We start from the raw sequence: 25,560 nt of genomic DNA, 5'->3' as shown, positions 1-25,560 counted from the left end.
AATGTTGTTCATTAGCAAGAAAAGAATCATGGAAATACAATCAACAATGGGATTTATATTTTTCAATTATGATAGTTTGGTGTGCTATATTGGCGGTGTTTGGGAAGCTGTGGGATAGGCTATTTTAGCCTGTTTGTCAAAAAAAGCAAAATAGCCTTAGTGTAGCTGAGGCTACAGTGAGGCTGTCCAGCTGGATGCCACTAACGGATAAAAATACTATTTTACCCTTGGGTTACACATCCGCCTCAGACCAACCTGTACTTTGTTTTGAACCCAGCATGTACTTTTTTCCATTTCATAGAAACAAACTGGACCATGGCAGTGTACTAACTGCCACAGCATTGACTGCATCATTTTTTTTTTTGTAGGGACACTCTGGTCATTTTGCATTATACAATCATTTCAAACACATTTTTTAATACAACAATAACAAAAAAAAGTTCATCACATCTTTCTAAACACAAAAACTAAAATAGCCAACTAAAATAGTCAAATAGCCAATAAGCCTAAAAAATAGCCACTTCCCAAACGTCCACATTGTTGTATTTTCTCAGCCAACTCTCCCAAATACAATAAACTACAAACTGAATGGTTGTTATGAACATTAAAAAAGAAGCTGGCAGTATTTTCTCTGCCAACTCTCCCATTTGTATGTCAACTGATCTTAATGTGTCTTGTTGTTCCCTTCAATTTCTGGCTATGCGTGGAGCTTCTCTAGTTTGAATGTCCGTATTCCACAACCAATCCAGATATTCAAACTGGACATTTAGTTTAGTATGAGCAATAGATGTTTGTCACATTGACACTTTTATAAATTAATGGTTAAGATTTTGTCTACTTATTTACAAATTCACAATTAGATCCAAATTGAAAAACTTGACCCAATATTTAATATGTTAATGGGTAGACAGTTTGAGTGCTCAAACAACATTCTTTAGTCCATATTCAGATTGGAAAGAAGCCATTCTCTTTGAATTATCTACAGGAACATTGGATAATTTTTCTTCTCAAACCAGTTTTTTTTCTGACCAACTACCTAATTCAATCAACAATCTTTGATCCTTAAGCAGTTTGTACCTCTCATATTTTTTAACTTTTTAGTATTGTCATTTTTTTAAATAATGATTTTGTTATGATTTTTATCATAGTAAAACATGTTTGTGAAATACATAATTCAACAACATAACATTGAAATTAAAGTAAAATGACATTAAAATATTACGTTTTTATTTTAAACTACACATCCTAAAATGATATCATTTTAGTTTAGCTTTAAGCTTATAAGATGTATTCACCCACTTTTTAGGGTCCATTAGAGATTGCACAACTTACTAACTTTAACATTTCTAAAAACAATTTAAATGAATGGATATCAGATATTTCTTGGATAATCTTAAGATTGTATTTCGATCTTAAATTTATGAAAAAGTTTGTGAAGTTGTGAAGAAAGAAAATACAGAAAATAAGGATAGTTTTCTTGGGCACTATCAAGTGGGTGAACTTGTTTTCTTTTTCCAAATATCAAAACTTGGATAAAAGATAGTCTATACCTAAAGTATGCAATCTTTTTTTATTTTAGTCCCTTAAGTTTCAGTTTTGTCATTTGGGTCCTCAAAATTGTCAATTTGAATCAATTTGGTCATAGCTCTAACATCCATCTATATTGTTAACGAGAACAGTATGGCTAAAAGACAGTTTTAGTCGCTAAAGTCGTTCCTTATCATTTTAGTCCCTTAAGTTTTAATTTTTATCATTTTGATTGTCAATTTGAGTCAATTTAGTCCTAACTCCAATCATATTATGCCACATGTCTATTTACCTTGCGTATATACCCTATTATATTGTATCACCATGCACAACATTTTCCTCATTTTTTTTAATAAAATACCTTTTTCCCATCCGTTTTACATAACAAAAACAGACAAATGGTTTAATTTGAAAACAAATCAAAATAATATGGTTTAAATTGACAAAGTTAAACACTCAAAGTTTATTTTGTTAGAAGGCTCAAACCTAGGATTTTTTTTTGATAGTCCCTATGTTTTTTTAACTCCAATTATAAATTTTTTGTTGGTGCTATGAGTAGAAGAATATTAGGATTTTATGTTTAGTTGTTCATGCCAATTTCATATCACCTGGTTGTTTGTACTTAAAAAATTGTAGTTAGTGAATGAAACCACTTTTTTTTTTGGTTAACTTTATGTGCAACGGTTTCTTATCCCCAAGTTCAATATATTGAGCTTGAGCCAGCCTTGAGCACACAAAATTGGGCTAGAGGTCAGACTTGGGAAGGTTTAGACAACTCTAAGCACAACTTGAGAAACCCCTCAACCTAGCTGAATATGCTTGAGTTGCACCCCTAGTTAAAATTTCCTAAAATTGCATTTGAAAAAATTGGCCATATAAATCAATCAATTTTCATTGTAAATGTAACAAGATTTCATTCCCTAGTGTTAAGTTTTTTCCCTCTTAAATGTCTGTCTTGAAAGTAAACTCTTCACGTCTATAACTTAATCTGGAGCTCTGAAGAATTGAAAATTTTGATTATAAAATAAAAATGCGTGCATGGGATATCTCAATATTTCACCAAAATTAAAATGAAAGTTAATATATAGAGCCTGAGGGTAGACCTTGTATTGGATGACTTGGAAATCTCTTTCTCTTTCTCTCTCTCGCTCTCTCTCTCAATATGAGTTTGGCTAACATGTGTCCACCTCAAACTACTTATTTCCTGCCACATTCCTTAAGAAATAACCCACCTACCCGGTTTGGTTTTTCTTACATCTCTCTAACAATTCCAGTCTCAAACTGTTGCATTACTTGCTTAGTAATACCGACTCCAAATTTTTTTCATGACTTGTGGACAACCTTTGCTAGCTTTGGGACCACTAGAATTACCACTCTATTTGTTTTGGTAAAATATATTTTGTTACTGAAAATGTTTATTACAAATAAAAAACAAATATTTTTCAACATTTGATCGTAAAATTAATGTGCTAGTGATTGTAGTAGTGGTAATGTTGGCGTGGCAGCAACATCGGCAGTGATAGGGCAGGAATTGTGGTGGTTGTGTTGGCGGTAATAGTGGTAGGGTGATGGAGGTGGAGGTCATCTGATGTCGTTGGTAGGAAAGGAGTTTAGTTCAAAAAATATTTTTCGCCCAAATAAACTTTTTTCCATGATCAACATAAAATGTTTCAGTTGATTTTCATTTTCCGTCATACCAAACGTTGATGGAAGACAAGCTTGTTTGAAGAGTGGATAATTACAATTTACGTGGTTGCCTTACTTGACGGTCTACACCAGAGAAAGACTTACTGTTACTTAGTAGTGTGTATAAGAAGAATACATTTTCTCTTATCATTCTCCATCATCAAATATCCAACTTATTCATTTTGATATCTTTGATTTCCATAAGTAGAAATGAGTTGGCTAATATTGCTTCATCAATTTCTGTTGTTTCTCTCATTTTCTCAAGTTCTTACACGTTCATCATCACGGTCTTCTTCTACTTCTGCACGCCCCACGTGCCTTGAGGATCATAGATTTGCACTACTCCAATTTAAAAAAACATTTGTCATAAGTGGCTTTACCTTTTTACAGTGTATATCTTATTCTCATCCTAAAATGGAGTTCTGGAATGAGAGTACTGATTGCTGCTCATGGGAGGGTGTCATATATGACTGGTTGAATGGTCATGTAATTAGACTTGACCTCAGTTGTAGAGAGCTTCAGGGCACCATCCAAAGCAATAGCAGCCTTTTCCACATTCGTCAGCTCCAAAGGCTCAATCTTGCCTTCAATGACTTCAAATTCTCTATAATATCGTCTAAGTTTTGCTCATTCATGAATTTGACCCATCTCAACCTCTCGAACTCTTTATTTTCAGGTCGAATTCCTTCAGAAATCTCCGCCTGTCCAAATTGATTTCGCTCGATTTTTCTGGTATTCATGAGGGGAGACTTGAACAACACACTTTCAATATGCTCCTTCAGAACCTAATCCAGTTAAGAGAACTACACCTTGATGCATTGGATATCTCTTCACCTTTACCTCATACTTTGTTAAATCAATTTTCTTTGACATCTCTCAGTCTTGCTTATTGTGAATTGCGTGGGAAATTCTCATAAAACATTTTCCACCTCCCAAACCTACAAAAGCTCGAGGTATGGGATAACAGAAACCTCACAGGTAAACTTCCAAAATTTAATATAACTAGTTCCCTTCAGATTATTGATCTCTCCAGGACAAGTTTTTCTGGCCAAGTGCCTGATTCAATCAGCAATCTTTAAGCCTTGAATAGTGTGTACCTCATTGAGTGCAACTTTTCAGGGTCCATTCCAGCTTCTCTTGGGAACCTTAACAAATCACCAATTTGTACTTCTTGTATAATAGTTTTAGCGGTCAAATCCCTTTATCGATTTCAAACCTTGCAAAGTTTACTCACTTGTTTCTTTCTAATAACAATTTGAATAGACAAATACCAGATTCCATTGGCAACATGAGCCAACTTGCTTTCTTGGACCTTTGTGGAAATAAGCTAACAGGTCCCATTCCTTTGTATGCAATTGGGCTTTCCAGGTTAGCTTACCTTGATTTTAAAAATAACTCACTCAATGGGACAATACCATCTTGGTTATTTACTCTACCTTCACTGGTTTCTATAGAATTGAGTGGCAATAAGTTGCAAGAACAAATTCCAGGAGCTGTTTATGAACTTGCAAACTTGACACACTCGTAATTTTCATCAAATAACTTAAGTGGTATAGTCGAGCTAGATAAGATTTTAAGGCTAAAATATCTCTCCCATCTTGACCTTTCACATAATGGTCTCTCATTGAGCATCAATAACAGTGTCAACTCTACCATGCTCAAATTTTACACTACAGGATTAGCTTCTTGCAAGCGGATTTCCAAACTTCTTGAGAGTACAGGTTGAATTGCTTTCTCTAGACCTTTCAAACAACAAAATTGGTGCAGTTCCAAAATGGGTATTGGATGTGGGGAAAAATTCATTGAAGGATTTAGATCTTTCTAATAATTTCTTACTGGTTTAGAGAAACTTCCATGGCTAACACTACAATTTATTGACCTACACTCCAACTTACTCCATGGACCACTCCCTATTCCACCTATCACCACAATTGCTTTCTCTAACTTAAACAATAAAATAAATTGAAAGGAGAAATCCTTCCTTTAATTTGCAGTCTAAACTCACTTAAAATTCTTGATCTGTCTAATAACAATTTCAGTGGAATTATTCCACATTGTTCGGGAAACTTCAGCAATAGTCTCTCAGTGCTGAATTTAGGGATGAATAGCTTTCATGGAACCTTTACTGCAACATTTAAAAAAGGTAACATACTAAGGAATCTTAACTTGAATGGCAACCAGATTGAAGGACAAGTTTCGCGATCTTTGCTCTATTGTGAACACTTGGAAGTTCTGGATCTTGGAATAAACAAGATAAATGATACATTCCCCAATTGGTTAGGAACTCTTCTGGAATTGCGGGTCTGGTCTTGAGATTTAATAGGTTTCATGGTCACATAGACGCCTTTAAGACCAAGAGTAAATTTCCTTTCACTAAGTTGAGGATTATTAACATATGTTACAATGAGTTTAGCGGCCCTTTGCCAACCAATTATATCGAAAAATTTGAAGCTATGATGAATGTGATGGGTGAGATGTATTATCAAGATTCTGTGGTGGTGGTGGTGATGAAAGGATTTGAAATTGAATATTCAAGAATCTTGATGGTCTTCTCAATTTTTTTATTTATCAAGCAATCATTTCCAATGAGATATTCCGAAATCCATTGCGAAGCTCAATTCTCTTCGAGGTCTCAACTTATCTCATAACAACCTTACAGGCCATATCCCAACTTCACTTGGAAATTTAACGAACCTTAAATCATTGGGCCTTTCCTTAAACAAGCTTGTTGGGGAGATTCCTTGGCAATTAACAAGTTTGATGTTTCATGAGGTACTAAACCTTTCGGACAACCAACTAGCAGGATCAATTCTTCAAGGGAGACAGTTTAATACATTTGGAAATGATTCATATAGTGGGAACTTGACTTTATGTGGAATTCCCTTATCAAAGAAATGTAAGGAACTGCAGCCACTGCCACCTCCACCAACATTCCAACAAGGCAAGAATCCGGACAAGTCAAGCAGATTTAGCTGGCAAGTTGTAGTGATGGGGTATGGATGCTGATTTGTATTTGGAATGGTTATGGGATATCTTATGTTTGTAACTCAAAGACCAGAATGGCTTATGAAAATTGTTGAAGGAAAACAATATAAGAAGTTGAAAAGGTCTAAGAAGAGTGCCCACCGATGCAATAAAGGAAGAAATCAGCAAAATCAAATGGTGTTATCAGGTCAACGAAATTTGTCTTTGAAGCTTTATGTTGTTGGATTATCTCTTGTAGTTTCTATTTATACGCAAAATTAGAGTTACTTATGTTTTATTTCAAAACTAGCTCCATACCTTTAAGTAGCACAATAAAGCAATAGTATCTACTTGAAGGGGTGTCTCAGTATCTGTCTTAGTTGTTGCATAATGAGTCTATGTGCATTTTTCCTCTTGAAGACAAGTTTTTTTTGGCCGAGTACCTATTTTGCAGCTTTTCACTTTTGCCTTATTTATTTATTTATTTTTTATTCCCTTTGCAATTATTTTTTTATGGTTTTTAGCACAACAAGAACATAATTCAACTTCCTGAGTTTGAAATTAATTTAAAATGACATTAGCTTGTTTGTTTCATTTTCAAAATATTCTTTTCTTGAAAAATTAGAACTAGATTCGTGAGGGCAAGAAAACAAGGGAAAAAAAGTATCTATTTTGATTTTTATTTATGCTAACTGCTTCAGCACTTTCTGTGAAATAGTTTAAGCAGCCAGTTCCTCTGTTTTGTAGCCAACATGATTAGTCAACTTTGCTTCCTTAGATCTTTCTAAGAATCAACTCTTTTTTTTTAATAAAAAAAATAATAATAAATGTAAATTATGGACTCTGTAATGTTTGAATGACAGAAGTTTTGTGTTTGGAAAGTTAGATAATACAGCAGTTGCTTTTGTTCATCTTGTTCAATAATTGAAGTTATACATTAGTGGTTGAGAGACAAGTTTAGTCAAATTTTGTGATCTCATGTCCTATAATATTTGTAGTCATTGAATTATATAAGAATGTTAAGATATGAATATTTAGAGATATAATTTAACAATTGCGAATGTTTTTCAAGAGAGAAATAAAAAATTTTAAAGACAAAAAGATCTTGGGTCTCGTTAGTGGGTTTTGAAATATATTAAAAATTCAACAGTAAAGTTAGAACAACATAGCCTAACAAGGTAGGGTAATGCTACATGTATCTATAACCATTCTATGAAAGAGGCAAAATTTCAAATTTGCAATCAAACGATTCTCTCTCAGGATCAATTTTTCTTGTGTTCGTTTGGCCTTGTCTTCTTAGTTGCTCTTCCGATTTTCTCCTTTTCTAGGTTTCTTCCTCAACTTCAACTTTCTTGCGTTATTTTTTCAGGTTTGTTTTTGTGTTCTTTTGTTGCTCTGTTTTATTGATTTCAGCTTTCATTGAAGTGATTGGACTTGTCATTCTTCAAATTGAATGAAGGGTTCGCTTTGCATTTTCGGTTGTTTTGTTTCAGGTACAAAACCGACCCATTTTGTGCGTCTCTCTATTGTTCTTCAATCAGGTACGAGGAAGACATTTTTGCATTAATTTTGTGTATCTAAGTTTGGATTTGTTTTTTCATCTGCAAATTTATCTAAAAATTATCCTAAATCTCAATTGTTTTTTATTGATTGTGTAAATATATGCTTCTTCTTTGGCTGTTGCTGCTGTTTAATTTTTCCACAAATTTGCTGTGTTCATTGCATCAAATATTCCTGGATATGAAATGGGTGTGCTGCTATGGAAGAATTTCTAACTTTTCTTTTTAGACGAAGCAAGATTTCTTTTCTACTTATGTATGTACGCATGCATGTATATAAATTGATTGTTCTATTGACATCTTGGAAATTTTGAAGCATGTTAAATTGATTTTCTTTTATAAAGAGAACTAATTGTACTTTCCTGCTACATTTCTGTAACAAATTCTGTGGTTATCTTAAGTTTCTAATCTGTATATATGTGTAAATGTGTGTGTTGATGGTGTGAAGATGTTATCCATTCGTTGGTAGGCTTATCTAGATCACGATCTTAGCAGTTGGGTTGTTCAGTATATGAATTTTAGTATTGTTTGGATTGGTGGGTATGATTTAAACTTTGATAAATTTGTTTGAATTTTGCAAAATTGATATGTTTAGTGACCTTTTCTTTGGCAATTTTGTTGTGTCCAATTCGTTAAATTGCCACAAAAATGAAATTTTTGGGAATTCTTCTGAATTATTGTTCATTTGGTCAATTGGGTCAGTGTTGTTTTGGTGAATTTTGGTTTGAATTTGTGATTTGGTTTTTCAGGGGAGGGGTTTGAATTCAATTCCTTGGAAAATGGGGGTTATGTCGAGGAGGGTTTTGCCCATTTGTGGTAAAGTCTGTTTCTTCTATCCTTCCCTGCGGGCAAGGTTGAGACAGCCTGTGAAGCGGTACAAAAACCTTCTTGCTGATATCTTCCCTCGGTCTCAGGGGAGTATTTGGCTTCCCTTGTATCAGTTTTACTTGATTGTTATGTCTCTTTGAAGTAACGTCAATAATTTCTGTTGCTTCAGAGGTCAGTTGGCGTGACTTTTTGCAATTCTTGTGCTTCTATATGTTGAGGATGATTACTTCAAAGTATTCTATCAGGTACATTGTTATTGAGTACTTAACAAAAAGAGAACAAAAGGAAAAAAGTATTTAGTGTTTGACATTGATCTGGTTGATTTATATGCTCTGGGGATTCAAATGTGTTCTGAAAATGGTGGGAAATTTTAGAGAGACGTTGATTAGGATAATCTGCTTTTGAGGGTAAAAAATGAAAAGGGCAACATATCATTACACAAGGCCTTGATGAACAGTCACCAAGTTGTAGCTTATTATTTGATCACGGTAGATCCAGAAGTGTTATATTATCTGAACAATGAAGTGAAATCAGCTCTGTTTCTAGCTGCTGAAGTAGGGTTTTTGGAACTTGTCACGCATATTCTATGTGATACAGTTGGGATTGAAAATACAAATGAAAGACTTAAAGGGTAATCACCTATTCATGCTGCCATTTTAAAAAGAAATCAAGGTAATTCTAACACTTATTCTTGATTTCTCTTTGGTTTTTGCATTTTTGTTTCTCAATTTATTTTAAAATCCCAGGTGTTTTAGATGCCTTAATGAAATCAGAACCAAGGTTCATTCAATTAAGAGATGAAGGACTCCACTTCACTTGATTGCATGATTGGGCTATCTTGAAGAGGTTCAGTACTTGTTAGGAAGACAGAGTTCAGGTGCTATTGCAAGGGACAACAATGGCTTACTTCCCTATTCATTTAGCATCAATTAAAGGCCATGTTGATGTTGTCCAGGCGTTGCTTCAGTATTGGCCTGATTCGAGGGAACTGCTCAACTGTCATGGTCAAAATATTCTTCATGTTGCTGCCAAGAGCAGAGGACATAACATGGTTAGTTACTTTCTCCAAACTCCTGAGCTCGAGAAGGTTTATAAAGATGAGGGACAAACATGGAAACACACCCTTGCATTTGGCCACCATGGATTGGCATCCAAAGATTGTTAGTACCCTAACATGGGATGAAAGAGTGGACTTATAGTGAATAATGAGGGTGTGTCTGCTCTTGATTCTGCTGAATACTACATGGAAAGAATGCCCTCATTTCGAAAGGTATGCCCTCAGCTAATTAAGTAACCCTACACTTCAGATACCTAATCAAACATAACAAAATGAGGGTATGTCTGCTCTTGATTCTTCATGTTATTTATTTATTTTTATTTGCATCAAACTCCACTTACATTAATATGCCAAAATAGGGTCCAAGCAAAGCTATATCTATTGTTATTCATGATTAATGTTATGTAATGGTTACTATTGTGAATCTTGTGCCAGCCATATATACAATCTCGAAATGCTTCTTCACTTGTAGTGCTAAAGCTGAAGTTCCCCAAAGGTTGTCTGTGCGTGAACATTCCTTTTCATATTACTATGAATTATTATTTAGCATTGACTGGAAGGAATTTTAATGGCCTGCTATTTCAATAGCCATTAGGTGGTCATAGCTTAAATTTGTGGGACATTTTTATCTTGCAACGGTTAACATGGACTGCATTGAAAGCCGCTGGTGCACCACAAGCTTACTGTAGAAAAACCCTCAATGCTAAAAAGAAACAAGCATCTGTGCAACTGGAGCAAGTGAACATAGATAGCTATAAGGACTGATTCAACACTCTTCTATTGGTGTCCACCCTCGTTGCCACTGTAACTTTTGCAGCCAGTTGCACAATACCCGGTGGCTATAACAACAATGAACCTGACCAAGGCATGCCAACTATGCTAAAACACAAGTGGTTTCACATGTTCATTTTCTGAGACACCATAGCCATGTATAGCTCCATTATTACTGCTGTTACCCTCATATGGGCACAATAGGGGACCTCAATTTGGTGCTTACTGCCTACAGATTGGCACTGCCACTACTGGGGGTCGCTCTCACCACAGCAAGGGGGAAATGATATCAACAGAGATATTTCCTTGTTTAATTTATTTGATTTGTTGGTCAATTGAGTTGTGTTTTTTTTTTGTTTGCCTTTGGTCTTATATGTTGGTATCTAAGTATCTTGCCAGCAAGTATGTAATGGTACATAATGTTTTGACATTTTAGTGTTCTATTATTGTGGCTGTTATGTGTTGGAGATGTGTGGTTTTGTTCTTGTTTCTCCCCACTATATACTCATTTTATTAATAAATTTTTTGTTGGTAAAATAAAAAAATTTAAAAATAAAGAAAAAGAACTCGTCTGGTATATATAGAAATTTTCTAAATATGCATTGGGTCTAACTAGTAGAAAGAAATACGTAGAGAAAAATCAATGCATGGCTTAGATTTATTCTAGGTGCAGAGGGAATTAAATTCAAAATAAAATGAGGTACATGTTGATTTTTTTTCGGGTAAAATTCATTTTATCCTTTGTGGTTTAATAAGAAACCCTCATATGGTTTTGGACTAAATTACAACACCTAACTCTATTAACAAAATTAAAAATTTACTATTTTACCCTCTTGAACAAGTGTGTCAACTAATTACATATACACAGGTTTAAACAAAAGGATTTTACTGAGTTTATTCATTATATATATATATACATACACAGGTTTACATATACACATTACATAGAATTTCCCTTAATACATATATATATAGGTTTATTTATACACAATTTTATATATGTGTATATATAATCAAATTGGGTATTGATTTGGTTGAATATTGATTAGTCTGACCAGAATTGCTAGAGTGTGAGGTACGAACTCTGTTTATTTGGATGGAAATGTTTACGGTAAAGAGCTAAATTGTAAAACAATCCAAATCACTTGGGGATAATTGACTATTTTTAAAATAAAGGAGATAAAGTGCTTCACAGTTAAACCACAAGGGGGTTAAATGAATTTTATCCTTTTTTTTTTTGGTGCATGTAACATTGTTGGAAAAGTTAAGTCCGAGAGATTTAAATTCATCCAATTAAGCAGTTAAAAATAAGGTTGCTACTCAGGCAGCCCAAACTAAGCAACATGAGTCCAACTTGAATTTTTAAGGATTTGACAATATATTTTTAAAATATAGGTTTCTGCAGCAATGAAGTGAGCCTGAATTAAATTCAAGGCTAGGCGTAGACAAAGATTTTCAACAACTTGAAACCTGAATTACAAATTTAAATATAAATATATAAAAATATTAAATATACATATAAATTATTACAATTTCAATTTGATTTGCATTAATTGAATTGTTTTGACTTTCTTTGTTTTTTTTTTCTCTTCAAATTACTAGGAGACGGAATTGAGGATTGGAGACTAAAGAAGTGAATGAACTATTGCAACATTTGTTTCAAGTTTATGTTTGTGTTAGTAAAAATTTTGTTAAGTCTTGATTGACAGAGATTTAATAACAATTTTAATCAAACAATCAAATAGAAAACCAGACGAATATCTAAAGATTCTATTGTCTTAAAAGTACAAGGACTTCTTTAGAATAATTAACAATCAAAAGAGTGAAATAAACACATACATTTTTTTTTATTGAAATCTTTTAAGTTTATAATGTTACAAACTATTGAAAGCTATTACTAAAAGTTAAGATATTCCTAATAATAATAATAATAATAATAATAATAAAGACTGATGAGTTTGATGACTTCTAGATCTTGTTTCTTTGTTTCATCCTTGCCTGTTATAGGCTTGAAACCGTCCTCCTTTTGTAACTGCTGAAAGCAGCCCACTTTCACATCAAGTTATATTCCACTACTTCACTTTGTAAGCAACATCTTCCATAGTCACCCACGTTGCCAAGTTCTTTGCTTATCTTGGATTCTTTGCACATCATGGGTTCACAACCACCTTTATGCCCCACGTCTGCTACACACTGCACAAAAACAGCAACAAAAACAACAACAATAACAACAACAACAATAATAATAATCATAACAACAAAATATGCTCCTAATCACTTGGAAAGATAATTTTAGTCTGAATTGACAGACTAAAATTGATAGGCCACAATCAATAAGATTAGATATGGCCATGATCGACAAGCCACAATTAATAAAATTGAATTTGGTCACAATCGATGCTACAATTGACAGAAAATAATTTATAGTGCAAACAGTTTGTAATGTGCACTTATTGCCTATTACTTAGGATTATTGGCCAGTCTAGCCTAGTGATATTCGCTTAGAGCAATTCCAACCGTACTCTTCAATTTTCATTAGCTAAAATATAAAAAATGTATGTTTTTTATTTTACTTAATTTCTTTTTTATTTATGTACTCCAACGTCACTATTTATTTTATCTATCTATATACACAAACCGTTTAAAGAGCCTCCCAAGACTCTTCAAACGTAGCTAATTTTGAAAAAAATTGTTAAAATAACTATTGTAATAGTTAGTCCATTGGAGTGACTAAAATATACGGATGATAGATATAATAGCTAACAAGTTTCATTTAAAGAGTCTATTGAAAATGTTCTTAGTACTATTAATGTGGCTAGGATGTTTAATTTGTTTTGATGTTATTTCATAGTTGATACTTATGATTCTTACTTTGTTACTTGTTAGGATGTTTTATAAAAATTCAACTTAAATTTGTGGGTAATTCAGGCCTAGCCCAAGTTCAATTTATTGAGCTCAAACTAGCCTTGGGCACACAAAATTAGGTTAGAGGTTGGACTTGGGCGGGGTTAGACAACACTCCACACTACTTATATAACCCTCAACTTATTGAATTTGTTTGAGTTGCACCCCGAGTTAAAAATTATGAGCTACCTTAATTTATACTAAGAGTAATGATTGAGACCCCCAGAAGACCCCTACAAATTTGGATCACTCATGATATGGACCCCACACATACATGAGTTAGCTCCACACATACATGGAGGGTCAGTATCACTTTGGGGGTGTGGGAGTCATCCCCAAAGGGGCTCTCAAACATTTCCCTTATAATCTTAATGTAATACAAATCAATCAATTTTCATTCCAAATGTACCCAGATGTCATTTCCTAGAGTAAATTTTTTCTCCCTATCTTGTGTTTGGATCATAAATTTGGATAGAGATTTGGAAAGGACAGAAAAGAAAAAAAAGGAGGGGGGGGGAATTAAATATAAGTTAAATTTTTTTCTCTATTTTCCTTCCATTTTTTCTTTTTAAATCTTTATCTAAATCCATAATCTAAACAACTATTTTATAAGTAGACTCTTCACATTTATAATCTCATATGAAACTCTGATGAAAAGAAAATTTTGATCATAAATTGAGTACATAAGATCAATATTTAACCAAAATAAAAATGGAAAAAATTATAACATAATGATTGGAAAGGTTTGATTAAAGTTGACATAAAGAGCCTAAGGCTAGACCTTGTATTGGTTGGATGGCTTTGAAATATTTCGCCCTTTTATCCCACCAACCCAAAGTTGGTTTGTCTTCCATTTCTTTAACAAAATGTTCCATTCACTCTTGCTTTCTAATACCAACTCCAACTTTTTCTTCACTTATGACCAACCTTGTTGACTTGCTTTGGGACCAGTAGAATCAACGCTTAAAATATATTTGGGCAATTATTTGGACCACTAGTCTTTGTATTTTGAGTTCTATATTATATTGGACTATGTAAATTTTTAGTGACAAATGTGATTATCGATTTTTCAATAAAATGAACCGTGAATCATGAGACTTATAGTATAATATCCTGTCAAATTTATTTTTCAAACTTTGAGACAACAAAAAATAATGAATCTTAAACTTATGCTATAAAAAAGCAAAACAATCTCAAAATTGCCAACTTTTAATTAATTCAGACAAATTATATTAGTAGTCTTTATATTTTTATTTTTATGTCATTTTTGTTTTTATAATTTCAATGGATTCGATTTTGATATGAATTTATAATTTCGTCTCAATTTAGTTTAATTAGGCCTCGTTTGGCAAGAGGCTATTTTAGCCAATTAGCCAAAAAGTTACTAAATTAGCCAAAAAGCCAACAACCCATACAAAAAAGTCAAAGATTCTCTTTTCTCTCTACTTTTTGCACATCTTTTCGTAATTAGCCAAAAAGTCATCCCAAACATACAAGTTTTTTTTACCTACCTTTTTAGCCAAATAGCCAAAAAGTTACTAAATTAGCATGTTCCCAAACGAGGCCTTAATTACAACTTTTAGTTTTTTTTGATGAAAAATGGGCACATGAGCAACACGTGTTATGCTTTTATAGACAAAAAATTGTAAACATGTTCAATTCAATAAATTAACTTCAATCAATTCAATAACATTTTCTTTCAAGAACCCTAATCAGTATTATCAATTGAACCAAATTCGCATAAAATTTAAAATTAAGGATTCAAAATCGGGCTTATTGAAATTATTCAGACTAAAAATCACACTAGGAACAAAATGTAAAGATTACTAATATAATTTCCCATTTGGTGTATGGAAAACCATTACTAATAGCTTTGGGACCACTGGAATTAAAGACAAAAGACTTGCTGCTGCGAACTTTAAAGTCATGATGGCTGATGGATTAAAAACTTACATAGTTGCCGTGCTTGACCACCACCACCATAGAAAGACTTAGCAGTGTGTATAAGAATGAGTAATACATTTATTCCTTCTCCCTCATCAAATCAAACTGCTATCCTTCATACTCTCCTCTGCTTTTCATATCTTTCTCTCTCTCTCTAAATCCTCCTACTTATAAGAAAACAAAATGAGTTGGCGTATGTTTCTTCATCAATTTCTTCTGCTATTTCTCGTCTTCTTCTTCTTCTACTTGTGTACGCCATACCTGCCTTGAGGACCAGAGATTTTCACTTCTCCAATTTAGAACAACATTTACCATAACTGCTAATGCCTCTTTATATTGTGGATCTGGTTCTCATCCTAAAATGTTGTTCTGGAATGAGAGTATTGATTGTTGCTCGTGGGTGGGGGTCACGTGCGACTGGTCGAATGGTCATGTGATTGGACTTGACCTCAGTTGCAGCCACCTTCACGACACCATCCAAGCCAATAGCACCCTCTTCCTCCTTCGTCACCTCCAAAGCCTCAATCTTGCCTTCAATGACTTCAATTTTTCTAGAATTTCACCTAATATTGGCTCGTTTGCAAGTTTGATCCATCTCAACCTCTCTTCCTTTAATTTTACAGGCCGAATTCCTTCAAAAATCTGCCATCTATCCAAATTGATTTCCCTTGATCTCTTTATTTTAAATGATTATTATTATTCTTACTGTTAGTGTATATATTTGGTATAATGTATTTACAATACACCTACCACACCTACTACACCTACCATACCTATTACACCACTACCAATGTATTCTCTCCTATATATAGGAGCTCTTTGTACACAATTCATACATAAGATTTACAACAATATAATCTTCTTTCTCTTTTATCTTTCTCTATCATTCTATTATGGTATCAGAGCTATGAATTTTCTCTTCACTCTTTTCTTTTGTTTATCACTAGAATACATCTTGTTCTGTCTGGTTCTTCCTTTTGAATACTGATTACACACTGTCAAGCTCTCTAAATATTTTTCCCCCAACCATACCATCATCTTGCTCGGAATCTCCTCACGATTCTAACGCCACCACACCCATCGTCAAAGGGCCTCTCACGCGCCCTCACGTGCTGCCTCTATCACCGCGCGTCACTACATTCCATTGCCACTCGCCAACGCACCTCCACGCTCGTCTCTGTGATCGCTGACGTCAGCCTTAAACATTCCACACCATCATGGATTGCTCCGACTCTGCTCATCCCATTTCGGTACTCCTTGATGGATCTAATTATGTTCTCTGGGCCCAAGCAATGTCTAGATTTCTCAAAGGCCGCAAATTATGGCGCATTATTACTGGGGATGTACCTAAACCTACAAAGGGGGCTGAGGAACTTGTAGCCACTTGTGCCGATCTCTTGGAAGACTGGGACAACAAAAATTATCAGATCATCACTTGATTTCGAAATACCTCTGTCACATCTATCAGTCTTCAGTTCGGTTGCTTTCAACTTGACTCAGTTGCTACCCCTGCTAAAGATATTTGGGACTTTCTCAAAGAACGGTATCAAACTACTGGACTTGCACATCAGTATCAGCCTCAAAGTCACCTTCATCGCATGCGACAAGAGCCTGGTCAGTCTATTAATGATTTTTTGTCTCAAATATATTTTGTATGGGATCAGCTTGCTCTTTCTGAACCTACCTGGCCCCATTCTGAAGATGTTGCTTTATTTATTGAGTATCACAATTAGCAATGGTTGGTTTAGTTTCTCATGGCTCTCACCCTTCATTTTGAGCCAGTACGTGCATCTCTCCTGCATCGCACTCCCTTGCATTCTCTTGAGCAAGCTATATCTGAACTTCTATTTGAGGAAACTCGTCTTGGTCCTTCCTCTACTCCACATATGGACTCTGTTCTCGCCACTCCTCAGATACGGAGCTCCTCTTCTCTTCCACAGCCTCCTCAGTGCAGTTATTGTCAGAATCGCTGGCTCCCTTCTGCTCATCTTCTGGTTCACTGTTTAGTCCGATCTTGCCGCTACTGCAACAAAACTGCCCCCGGTCATCTCCAGCAAGATTTTTTTCGCAATCCATCACGTGCATCATGTACTGGCCAATTCTCTCGTGGGTCTCACTCACGGGGACGTTCTCACCATTCCAGGAATCAGTCTCGGTCTATGCCTGCTTATCGCACTGCTGCTGCTGCTCCTAAGGACTTATCCTCGTCCGACCCTTTAGATCCTTTCACACCGGCCTTCTCTCAAACAGATGTTGAAACCCTAATCAAACAGTTTCTCTCCACTTCTGGTACTCCTCCTTCTACTGCTTTGTTTGTCACCTCAGGTACATCTTCCTGGTAATTTGATTCTGCATGTTGTAACCATATGACTTCTGATTCTATTATTTTTTCTTCCACATCTTCTTCTCTTTATCTTCCTTCCATACATACTGCTGATGGTTCTTTTATGTCTGTGAGTCATATTGGTTTTGTCTCTAAATCTCACTTGTCCTTATCCCATGTCTATCTTATTCCCGCTCTCACTTTAAATCTTATTTCCATTAGTCAATTATGTGAACATGGTCTAACTGTCACATTTTCTGCTCATGGTTGTTTGGTGCAGGACAGACCCTTGGGATCGGCCGTAAACATGGACGTCTCTACGAGCTCATTCATCTTCATGTTCCAGTCTTCACTCCATTGGCTGCCCCTACGTCTGCTTCCTCTGTCTCTACATTATCACCTTTTAATCTTTGGCATTGTCAGTTAGGTCATGTTTCTGTCAATCGATTGAAATCTTTAATTTCTAGTGGTCAATTAGGTCATGTCTCTTCAGATACTTTGGATTGTGTTTCTTGTCAACTTGCCAAACAACCGGCTTTGTCTTTTAATAATAGTACTTTTGTTTCTTATGCTCCTTTTGATCTTATACATTCTAATATTTGGGACCCATCTCCTACACCCACCATGGGGGGAGCATGCTATTTTGTTATTTTTGTTGATAATTTTTCTCGTTATACTTGGATATTTCTTATGAAAAATCGTTCGGAACTCAAACAACTTTATTACAGTTTTGCCAAAATGGTTCAAACCCACTTTTCCAAAAATATAAAAATCTTTCGTTCTGATAATGCTATGGAATACAGGGATTCTGACTTTTTATCTTTTCTTCAGCGTCATGGTACTCAGCCTCATCGTTCTTGTGCCGGTACGTCCCAACAAAATGGACATGCTGAACGAAAACATAGGCATATTCTTGATACTACTCGGGCTCTTCTCCTTTCTTCCACTTGTCCTGAAAATTTTTGGAGGGAAGCTGCTCTTACTGCAGTTTACACCATCAATTATGTTCCAACCCCAGTCCTTCATAATCACACACCTTATGAGCGATTGTATGGTACCTCTCCCTCTTACACTGCTCTTCGGGTCTTTGGGTCTGCATGTTTTGTTCTTCTCCAACCTCATGAACACACCAAACTAGAACCTCATTCTCGTCTATGTTGTTTTCTGGGATATGGTATTGAACATAAAGGTTATCGATGTTGGGATCCGATTTCTAAACGTCTTCGTATCTCTCGCCACGTAGTCTTTTGGGAACATAAAATGTTTGCCTCCCTATCTTCCTTTCACTTATCTTCTCCAGATTAGACTCTCCACTTTACTGATCCCTCTATAGATTTATTTCCAGCTGATTTTGATGCAGGTCTTCCTTCTCTAGACACGCCATTGTTTCCGTTTGATCCCATCGAGCCTGTTCTCCCTGATGGTCCTCATGATGTCTCTTTGGAACCCTCGCCTATTCAGCCTCCTTCTTCCAGTCGTCCACAAAGGGTGACACAACCTAATGTTCGTCTTCGTGATTATATTGTTGGTTTTACTGCCTTTTCTACTTATGAGCCTTTCTCCTATCGTGAGGCCTGTTCTAACCCTCTTTGGCAGCAAGCTATGGCTGATGAATTGCAGGCATTAGACACAACTCATACTTGGAATGTTGTTGATCTTTTCCCTGGTAAGATTGCGATCGGGTGTAAATGGGTCTATAAAATCAAGACTCATTCTGATGGATCTATTGAGCGCTACAAAGCTTGTTTGGTTGCCTGGGGCTTCACTCAAGAATATGGTATTGATTATGAAGAGACTTTTGCTCCTGTTGCTCGTCTCACTTCTCTCCGTAGCTTGATTGTTGTTGCTGCTGCTCGTAATTGGGGCCTTTTTCAGATGGATGTAAAAAATGCCTTCCTCAATGGTGATCTTCTTGAGGAGGTCTATATGTAACCTCCTTTTGGGTCTACTATTCTGACCCATAAAGTTTGCAAACTGCAACGAGCCTTATATGGACTTAAGTAAGCTCCTTGTGCTTGGTTTGCTAAGTTCAGTGCTACTATACATGACTTTGGTTTCACTTCTAGCCCCTATGACTCGGCTTTATTTATTCGCACTACTGCTCAAGGCACTACTCTCCTTCTTTTGTATGTGGATGATATGATTATCACCGGAGATGATAAGGCTGGTATTTTTCGCCTCAAACAGTTTCTTAGCCAATACTTTGAGATGAAGGATCTTGGTACTTTCAATTATTTCTTGGGTCTTGAAATCTCTCATGATTCATCTGGTTATTTTCTCTCTCAGGCCAAATATGCTTCTGATCTTCTCGCTCGAGCTGCACTTACTGATTGCAAAACTGCTTCTACTCCTATTGATCCTCAGACTCGTCTTACTCCTCTTGATGGCACTCTTCTTCCTGTTGCTACCCTTTACCAGCAGTTGGTGGACAGTCTTATCTATCTTACAGTTACTCGACCTGATCTTTCATATGCTGTCCACATTGTCACTTAGTATATGTCAGCTCCTCGCACACCTCATTATGATGCCTTGCTTCACATTCTTTGCTATCTCAAGGGCACTCTATTTCATGGTCTTCACTACTCCTCTCTATCTTTCTCTTAAGCTCCATGCTTATTCTGATGCTGATTGGGTTGGGGATCCCACTGATCGTCGCTCCACTACTGGCTTTTGTTTCTTCCTAGGAGATTCACTTATTTCTTGGCGTAGAAAAAAATAGACTCTCACTGCTCGCTCTAGTACTGAGGCCGAATATCGAGCTCTTGCAGATACTACCTAGGAACTTCTATGGTTCCGCTGGCTTCTTGCTGATATGGGTGTCGTTTCTACTGATGCGACCTCTCTCTACTGTGACAACCAAAGTGCCATTCAAATTGCTCATAATGATGTTTTCCACGATCGCACTAAACATATTGAGATCGACTGTCATTTTATCCACCAGCATGTTACTTGTGGCACAGTCCAACTTCATTCTATTGCCTCTGCTGATCAGCCTGCTGATATCTTCATCAATGCTCATCCCTCTGGTCCTTTCAGTGACTTAGTTTCCAAACTCATGTTTGTTTGTAACGCCCTCAAAATAATACATATAACCCACATCTTTAACATGCATAGACATAAGAGAAGTAAACATCTTTCCATTCATCAAAGTAATTAAATACAAAAGTATTACATGTTGACAACAAAAGTAAACGCTCTATGAGCTTACAACTTTCCAAGCCAACACTTGGCCACAAAAGAGAGTACTAACTCAATTACACTTTAAGCCCTTGGCTTGTATTAACATGTAATACATCAAAAGATAATAACAAAAGTCTTTCAATCTCTAAGCAATCTAAGCTACATCCTTGGAGGTAGCATATCACCTGAACTTGAAAATGATGTCCCATATAGGGTGAGCCACAGCCCAGTAGGAATATACTAAACCAAGTATGAATAATATCTAAAACAATAGCATATAATAGATGGTTAACACTTATAAACCAATTCACAACATTATCCAATTCCATGACATAAAGTCCATGTTACATTTCATAATTCTTTACTTGTCCAGATCATTCCAAAATATGGCTCAGAACCTGGTCAAACAGTTATGTGAGATTATATCTCACATTAAAACATTTTCCGAATTCACAATTCAAGTGAGTCTACAACTCACAATTTAACCACTTCCATACTTCATATAATACACATATTCGCTGTATTAACACTTCTATTTAATACAGATGTCTATCCACCTTGAGTTTGCGGGGGGCTGTTAGTGTATATATTTGGTATAATGTATTTACATGGTATAATGTATTTACAATACACCTACCACACCTACCACACCTACTGCACCTACCACACCACTACCAATGTATTCTCTCATATATATAGGAGCTCTTTGTACACAATTCATATATAAGATTTACAACAATATAATCTTCTCTCTCTTTTATCTTTCTCTATCATTCTAATAGTTACTATGAACAACACACTTTCAATATGATCCTTCGAAGCCTAACCCAATTAAGAGAACTACAGCTTGATTGGTTGAATATCTCTTCACCTTTACCTCATGCTTTGCTAAATCTATCTTCTTTGACATCTCTCAATCTTGGTTATTGTCTACTGCATGGGAAATTCTCAGATAACATTTTTCACTGTCCAAACCTACGAGAACTCAAACTACAACAAAATTCAGAACTCACAGGTAAACTTCCAAACTTCAATGTGACTAGTTCCCTTCAGTTTCTTGATCTCTCCGAGACAAGTTTTTCTGGCCAATTGCCTAATTCAATCAGCAATCTTAAAGCCTTGAATATTTTGTACCTCTTTAACTGCAACTTTTCGGGGGTCCATTCCAGTTTCTCTTGGAAACCTTACACAAATCACCAATCTAGGCTTCGCAGATAGCAGTTTTGGCGGTCAAATTCCCTCATCAATTTCAAACCTTGTAAAGCTTAATGGCTTGCATCTTGACGGAAACAACTTGAACGGACAAATACCGGATTCTCTTGGCAACATGAGCCAACTTACTGACTAGTTTCTTTCTAGAAATCAGCTAACTGGTACAATACCATCTTTGTTGTTTGCTCTGCCTTCATTGGTTGTTATAAACTTGAGTAACAATAACTTAAGTGGTGTATAAGCTGCTTAATCTAAAATATTTGTCCTATTTTGATCTCTCATATAATGGTCTCTCATTGAACATCAACAACAGTGTCAACTCTACCTTGACCACCTTTGACACTATAGGATTAGCTTCTTGCAACTTGAGCGAATTCCCAAACTTCTTAAGAGAGCAAACCAGATTGCGTTCTCTAGACCTTTCAAATAACAAAATTCATGGTGAAGTTCCAAAATGGTTATTCAATGTGGGGAAAGATTCATTGCAAAATTTAAATCTTTCTCATAATTTCCTTATAAGTTTAGAGCGTCTTCCATGGAAGAATCTATGGTATATTGACCTGCACTCCAACTTACTCCAAGGACTACTCCCTGTTCCACCGAACACTACAATTGTTTTCTCTATCTCAAACAATAAATTGAGCGGGGAAATCCCTCCATTGATTTGCGGTCTGAGTTCACTTCTAGTTCTTGATCTGTCTAATAACAGTTTGAGTGGCTTGATTCCACAATGTTTGGGAAACTTGAGCAACAGTCTCTCGGTGCTGAATTTAGGGATCAATAGCTTTTCTAGCACCTTTACTGCAACATTTACCAAAGGCAATTTGCTAAGGAATCTTAACTTGAATGGCAACCAAATTGAAGGACAAGTTTCACGATCTTTGCTCAATTGTGAATACTTGGAAGTTCTAGATCTTGGAAAAAACAAGATAAACGATACATTCCCCCACTGGTTGGAAACTCTTACAGAATTATAGGTTCTTGTCTTGAGGTTTAATAGGTTTCATGGTCACATAGGCACCTTCAAGACCAAGAGCAAACATCCGTTCCCTAAGTTGAGAATTATCGACATATCTTACAATGAGTTCACTAGGCTTTTGCCAACAAATTATATCAAACAATTTGAAGCTATGACGAATGTGGATGAACATGAATTGAAATTGAAATACATGGGTGAATACTATTATCAAGATTCTGTGGTGGTAATGATGAAAGGATATGAAATTGAATATTCAAGAATCTTAACGGTCTTCTCAATCATTGATTTATCAAGCAACAAATTCCAAGGAGAGATTCTGAAATCCATTGAGAAGCTTAATTCGCTTCGAGGTCTTAACTTATCTTGTAACAACCTTACAGGCCATATCCCGACTTCACTTGGAAAGTTAACAAACCTTGAATCATTGAACCTTTCCTCAAACGAGTTTGTTGGGAAGATTCCGCAGCAACTGGCAAGTCTAACATTTCTTGAGGTACTAAATCTTTCAGATAACCAACTAGTGGGACGAATTCCTCAAGGGAGCCAATTTAATACATTTGGGAATGATTCATACGATGGAAACTTGGCCTTATGTGGATTTCCTTTATCAAAGATATGTGAGAAACAACAGCCATTGCCACCTTCACCAACACTCCAACATGATGAAAATTCAGATTGGGAGGGCAGATTTAACTGGAAAGTGTTGTTGTGATGGGGTATGGATGCGGCTTTGTATTGGAATGGTTATGGGATATCTTATGTTTGTAACTCGAAGTCCAGAATGCCTGATGAAAATTGTTGAAGGAAAATAATATAAGAAGGTTAAAAGGTCCAAGAAGAGTGCCCACTGATGCAGTAAAGGAAGAAATCAGCAAAAAACAAATAGCGTCATTTAGGTAAGTAGAATTTATCTTTGAAGCATTAATTTGTTGAATTATCTTTTATGGTTTTTATGTATATGCTATTTTTGAGTTGCTAATGTTTTTATTTCAAAACTAGATCAATTCCATTAAGTAGCACAATAAAGAAATGGTGTGCACTTGAAGAGATGTCTCATGTAGCTGTTGCATTTGAGTCCATGTGCATCCGGATAGCAGCTATACAGGATCACTTTAAAAGATTTTACCCTTGTTGCTATATTGAGTTCTAAAGCTTTGTTATGTTGTTTAGTTTTCTTAAAGCACGAGTCAAATCAGAGTTGCATATCATGACTCCTCCTTGTTTCTTTTCTCGCAACCTTTAAGGATTTGTACTTTTTTTTATGTAGTTGCTTTTAAATTGGATTTCAATCAAACTTGGCCTTGCTAAGCTTTTTAACTTTAAAATGCAATCTTAAAAGTTTCAACTCAAACCATTCTCCTTGTTTCATTCTTAATCATTTTTGAATGACAAAATTGTTGGCTACTTGATAGAGAATTTGCACTGAAAATAATGATGTGTTACTCCATTTTAAAATATTGCCAAGTTTGCTTGTTGGGAGGTAAAAACATTCTCAATTCAATGGCGACTAAGGGATCACACTGGAGATATAGTCTAGCACTTGTTTCCATTGAGATGTGAGAATTTTGTGATTAATTACAGTAGGAAAATGGTGATTCTAAGAGTATTGATTGGAAATGTTATTCATAAGCAAGAAAAGAATCATGGAAATACAATCAACAGTGGGGTTTACTTTTTCCAATTGTGATAGTTTGGTGTACTATATTGTTGTATTTTCTCTACCAATACAATAAACTATTAACGGAATGATTATTATAAAGAATTAAAAAGAAGACGGCAGTTATTTGTAAGTCAATTGATCTTAATGTGTCTTGTTGTTCCCTTCAGTTTCTGGCTATGGGTGGAGCTCCTCCAGTTTGAATTTCCGAATTCCACAACCAATCCAGATATTCAAACTGGATGTTTAGTTTAGTACAAGCAATAGATGTTTGTCACATTGACACTTTTTATAAATTAATAACAAATTCACAATTAGATCCAAATAAAAAACTTGACCCAATATTTAATATGTTAATGGGTAGACAATCTGAGTGTCCAAACAACATTCTTTAGTCCATATTCAAATTGGAAAGAAGCCGTTCTCTTTGAATTATCTACAGGAGCATTAGATAATTTTTCTTCTCAAACTAGTTTTCTTTTGACCAACTACCTAATTCAATCAACAATTTTTGATCCGTAAGTAGTTCGTGCCTCTCTTATTTTGCAACTTTTTAGTATTGTCATTTTTTTTAATAATAATTTTGTTATGATTTTTACCATAGTAAAACATGTCTATGAAATACATTATTCAACAACATAACATTAAAATTAAAGTAAAATGACATTAAAATATTATGTTTTTATTTTAAACTACACATCCTAAAATGATATCATTTTAATTTAGTTTTAAACTTATAAGATATATTCATCCACTTTTTAGGGCCCATTAGAGATTGCACAACTTACTTAAACATTTCTAAAGACAATTTAAATAAATGGATATCAGATATTTCTTGGATAATCTTAAGATTGTATTTCGATCTTAAATTTATGAAAAAAATTTGTGAAGTTGTGAAGAAACACTACTATAAAATCATAAATAGATCAAACTTTTTATGTGTGATATATGTTATTTAATCACACGTTT

General features: G+C 35.1%; 1 protein-coding gene and 1 long non-coding RNA gene across 18 annotated transcripts in view; both read left to right on the top strand.

Annotated features, from left to right (window-relative positions):
• The window catches only part of LOC145788823 (uncharacterized), a 283,308-nt gene that overhangs the window by 10,515 nt on the left and 247,233 nt on the right, over positions 1-25,560 (top strand). The window lies entirely within an intron of this gene.
• LOC114319984 (uncharacterized) overlaps positions 10-25,560 on the top strand; it is a 281,641-nt gene continuing 256,090 nt past the window's right edge. Inside the window, exons 1-8 of one of the 16 annotated variants that reach the window (XM_082881691.1) lie at positions 10-6,385; positions 7,506-7,546; positions 7,671-7,718; positions 8,486-8,610; positions 8,734-8,809; positions 9,162-9,236; positions 9,311-9,834; positions 10,210-10,875. In XM_082881691.1, coding sequence (XP_082737817.1) covers positions 6,232-6,385; positions 7,506-7,546; positions 7,671-7,718; positions 8,486-8,610; positions 8,734-8,749 — 384 coding nt within the window. In that variant the 5' untranslated portion in view covers positions 10-6,231 and the 3' untranslated portion in view covers positions 8,750-8,809; positions 9,162-9,236; positions 9,311-9,834; positions 10,210-10,875. The other 15 variants (XR_014336923.1, XR_014336925.1, XR_014336918.1 and 12 more) reach the window with 15 other exon arrangements.

This window comes from Camellia sinensis, chromosome 7 (assembly GCF_055761805.1).
Source record: "Camellia sinensis isolate YWXY chromosome 7, ASM5576180v1, whole genome shotgun sequence".
In the NCBI taxonomy this organism is placed as follows: Eukaryota; Viridiplantae; Streptophyta; class Magnoliopsida; order Ericales; family Theaceae; genus Camellia; species Camellia sinensis.
Note: the sequence above shows the minus strand (reverse complement) of the source record. Positions and strands in the feature narration are given on the sequence as shown.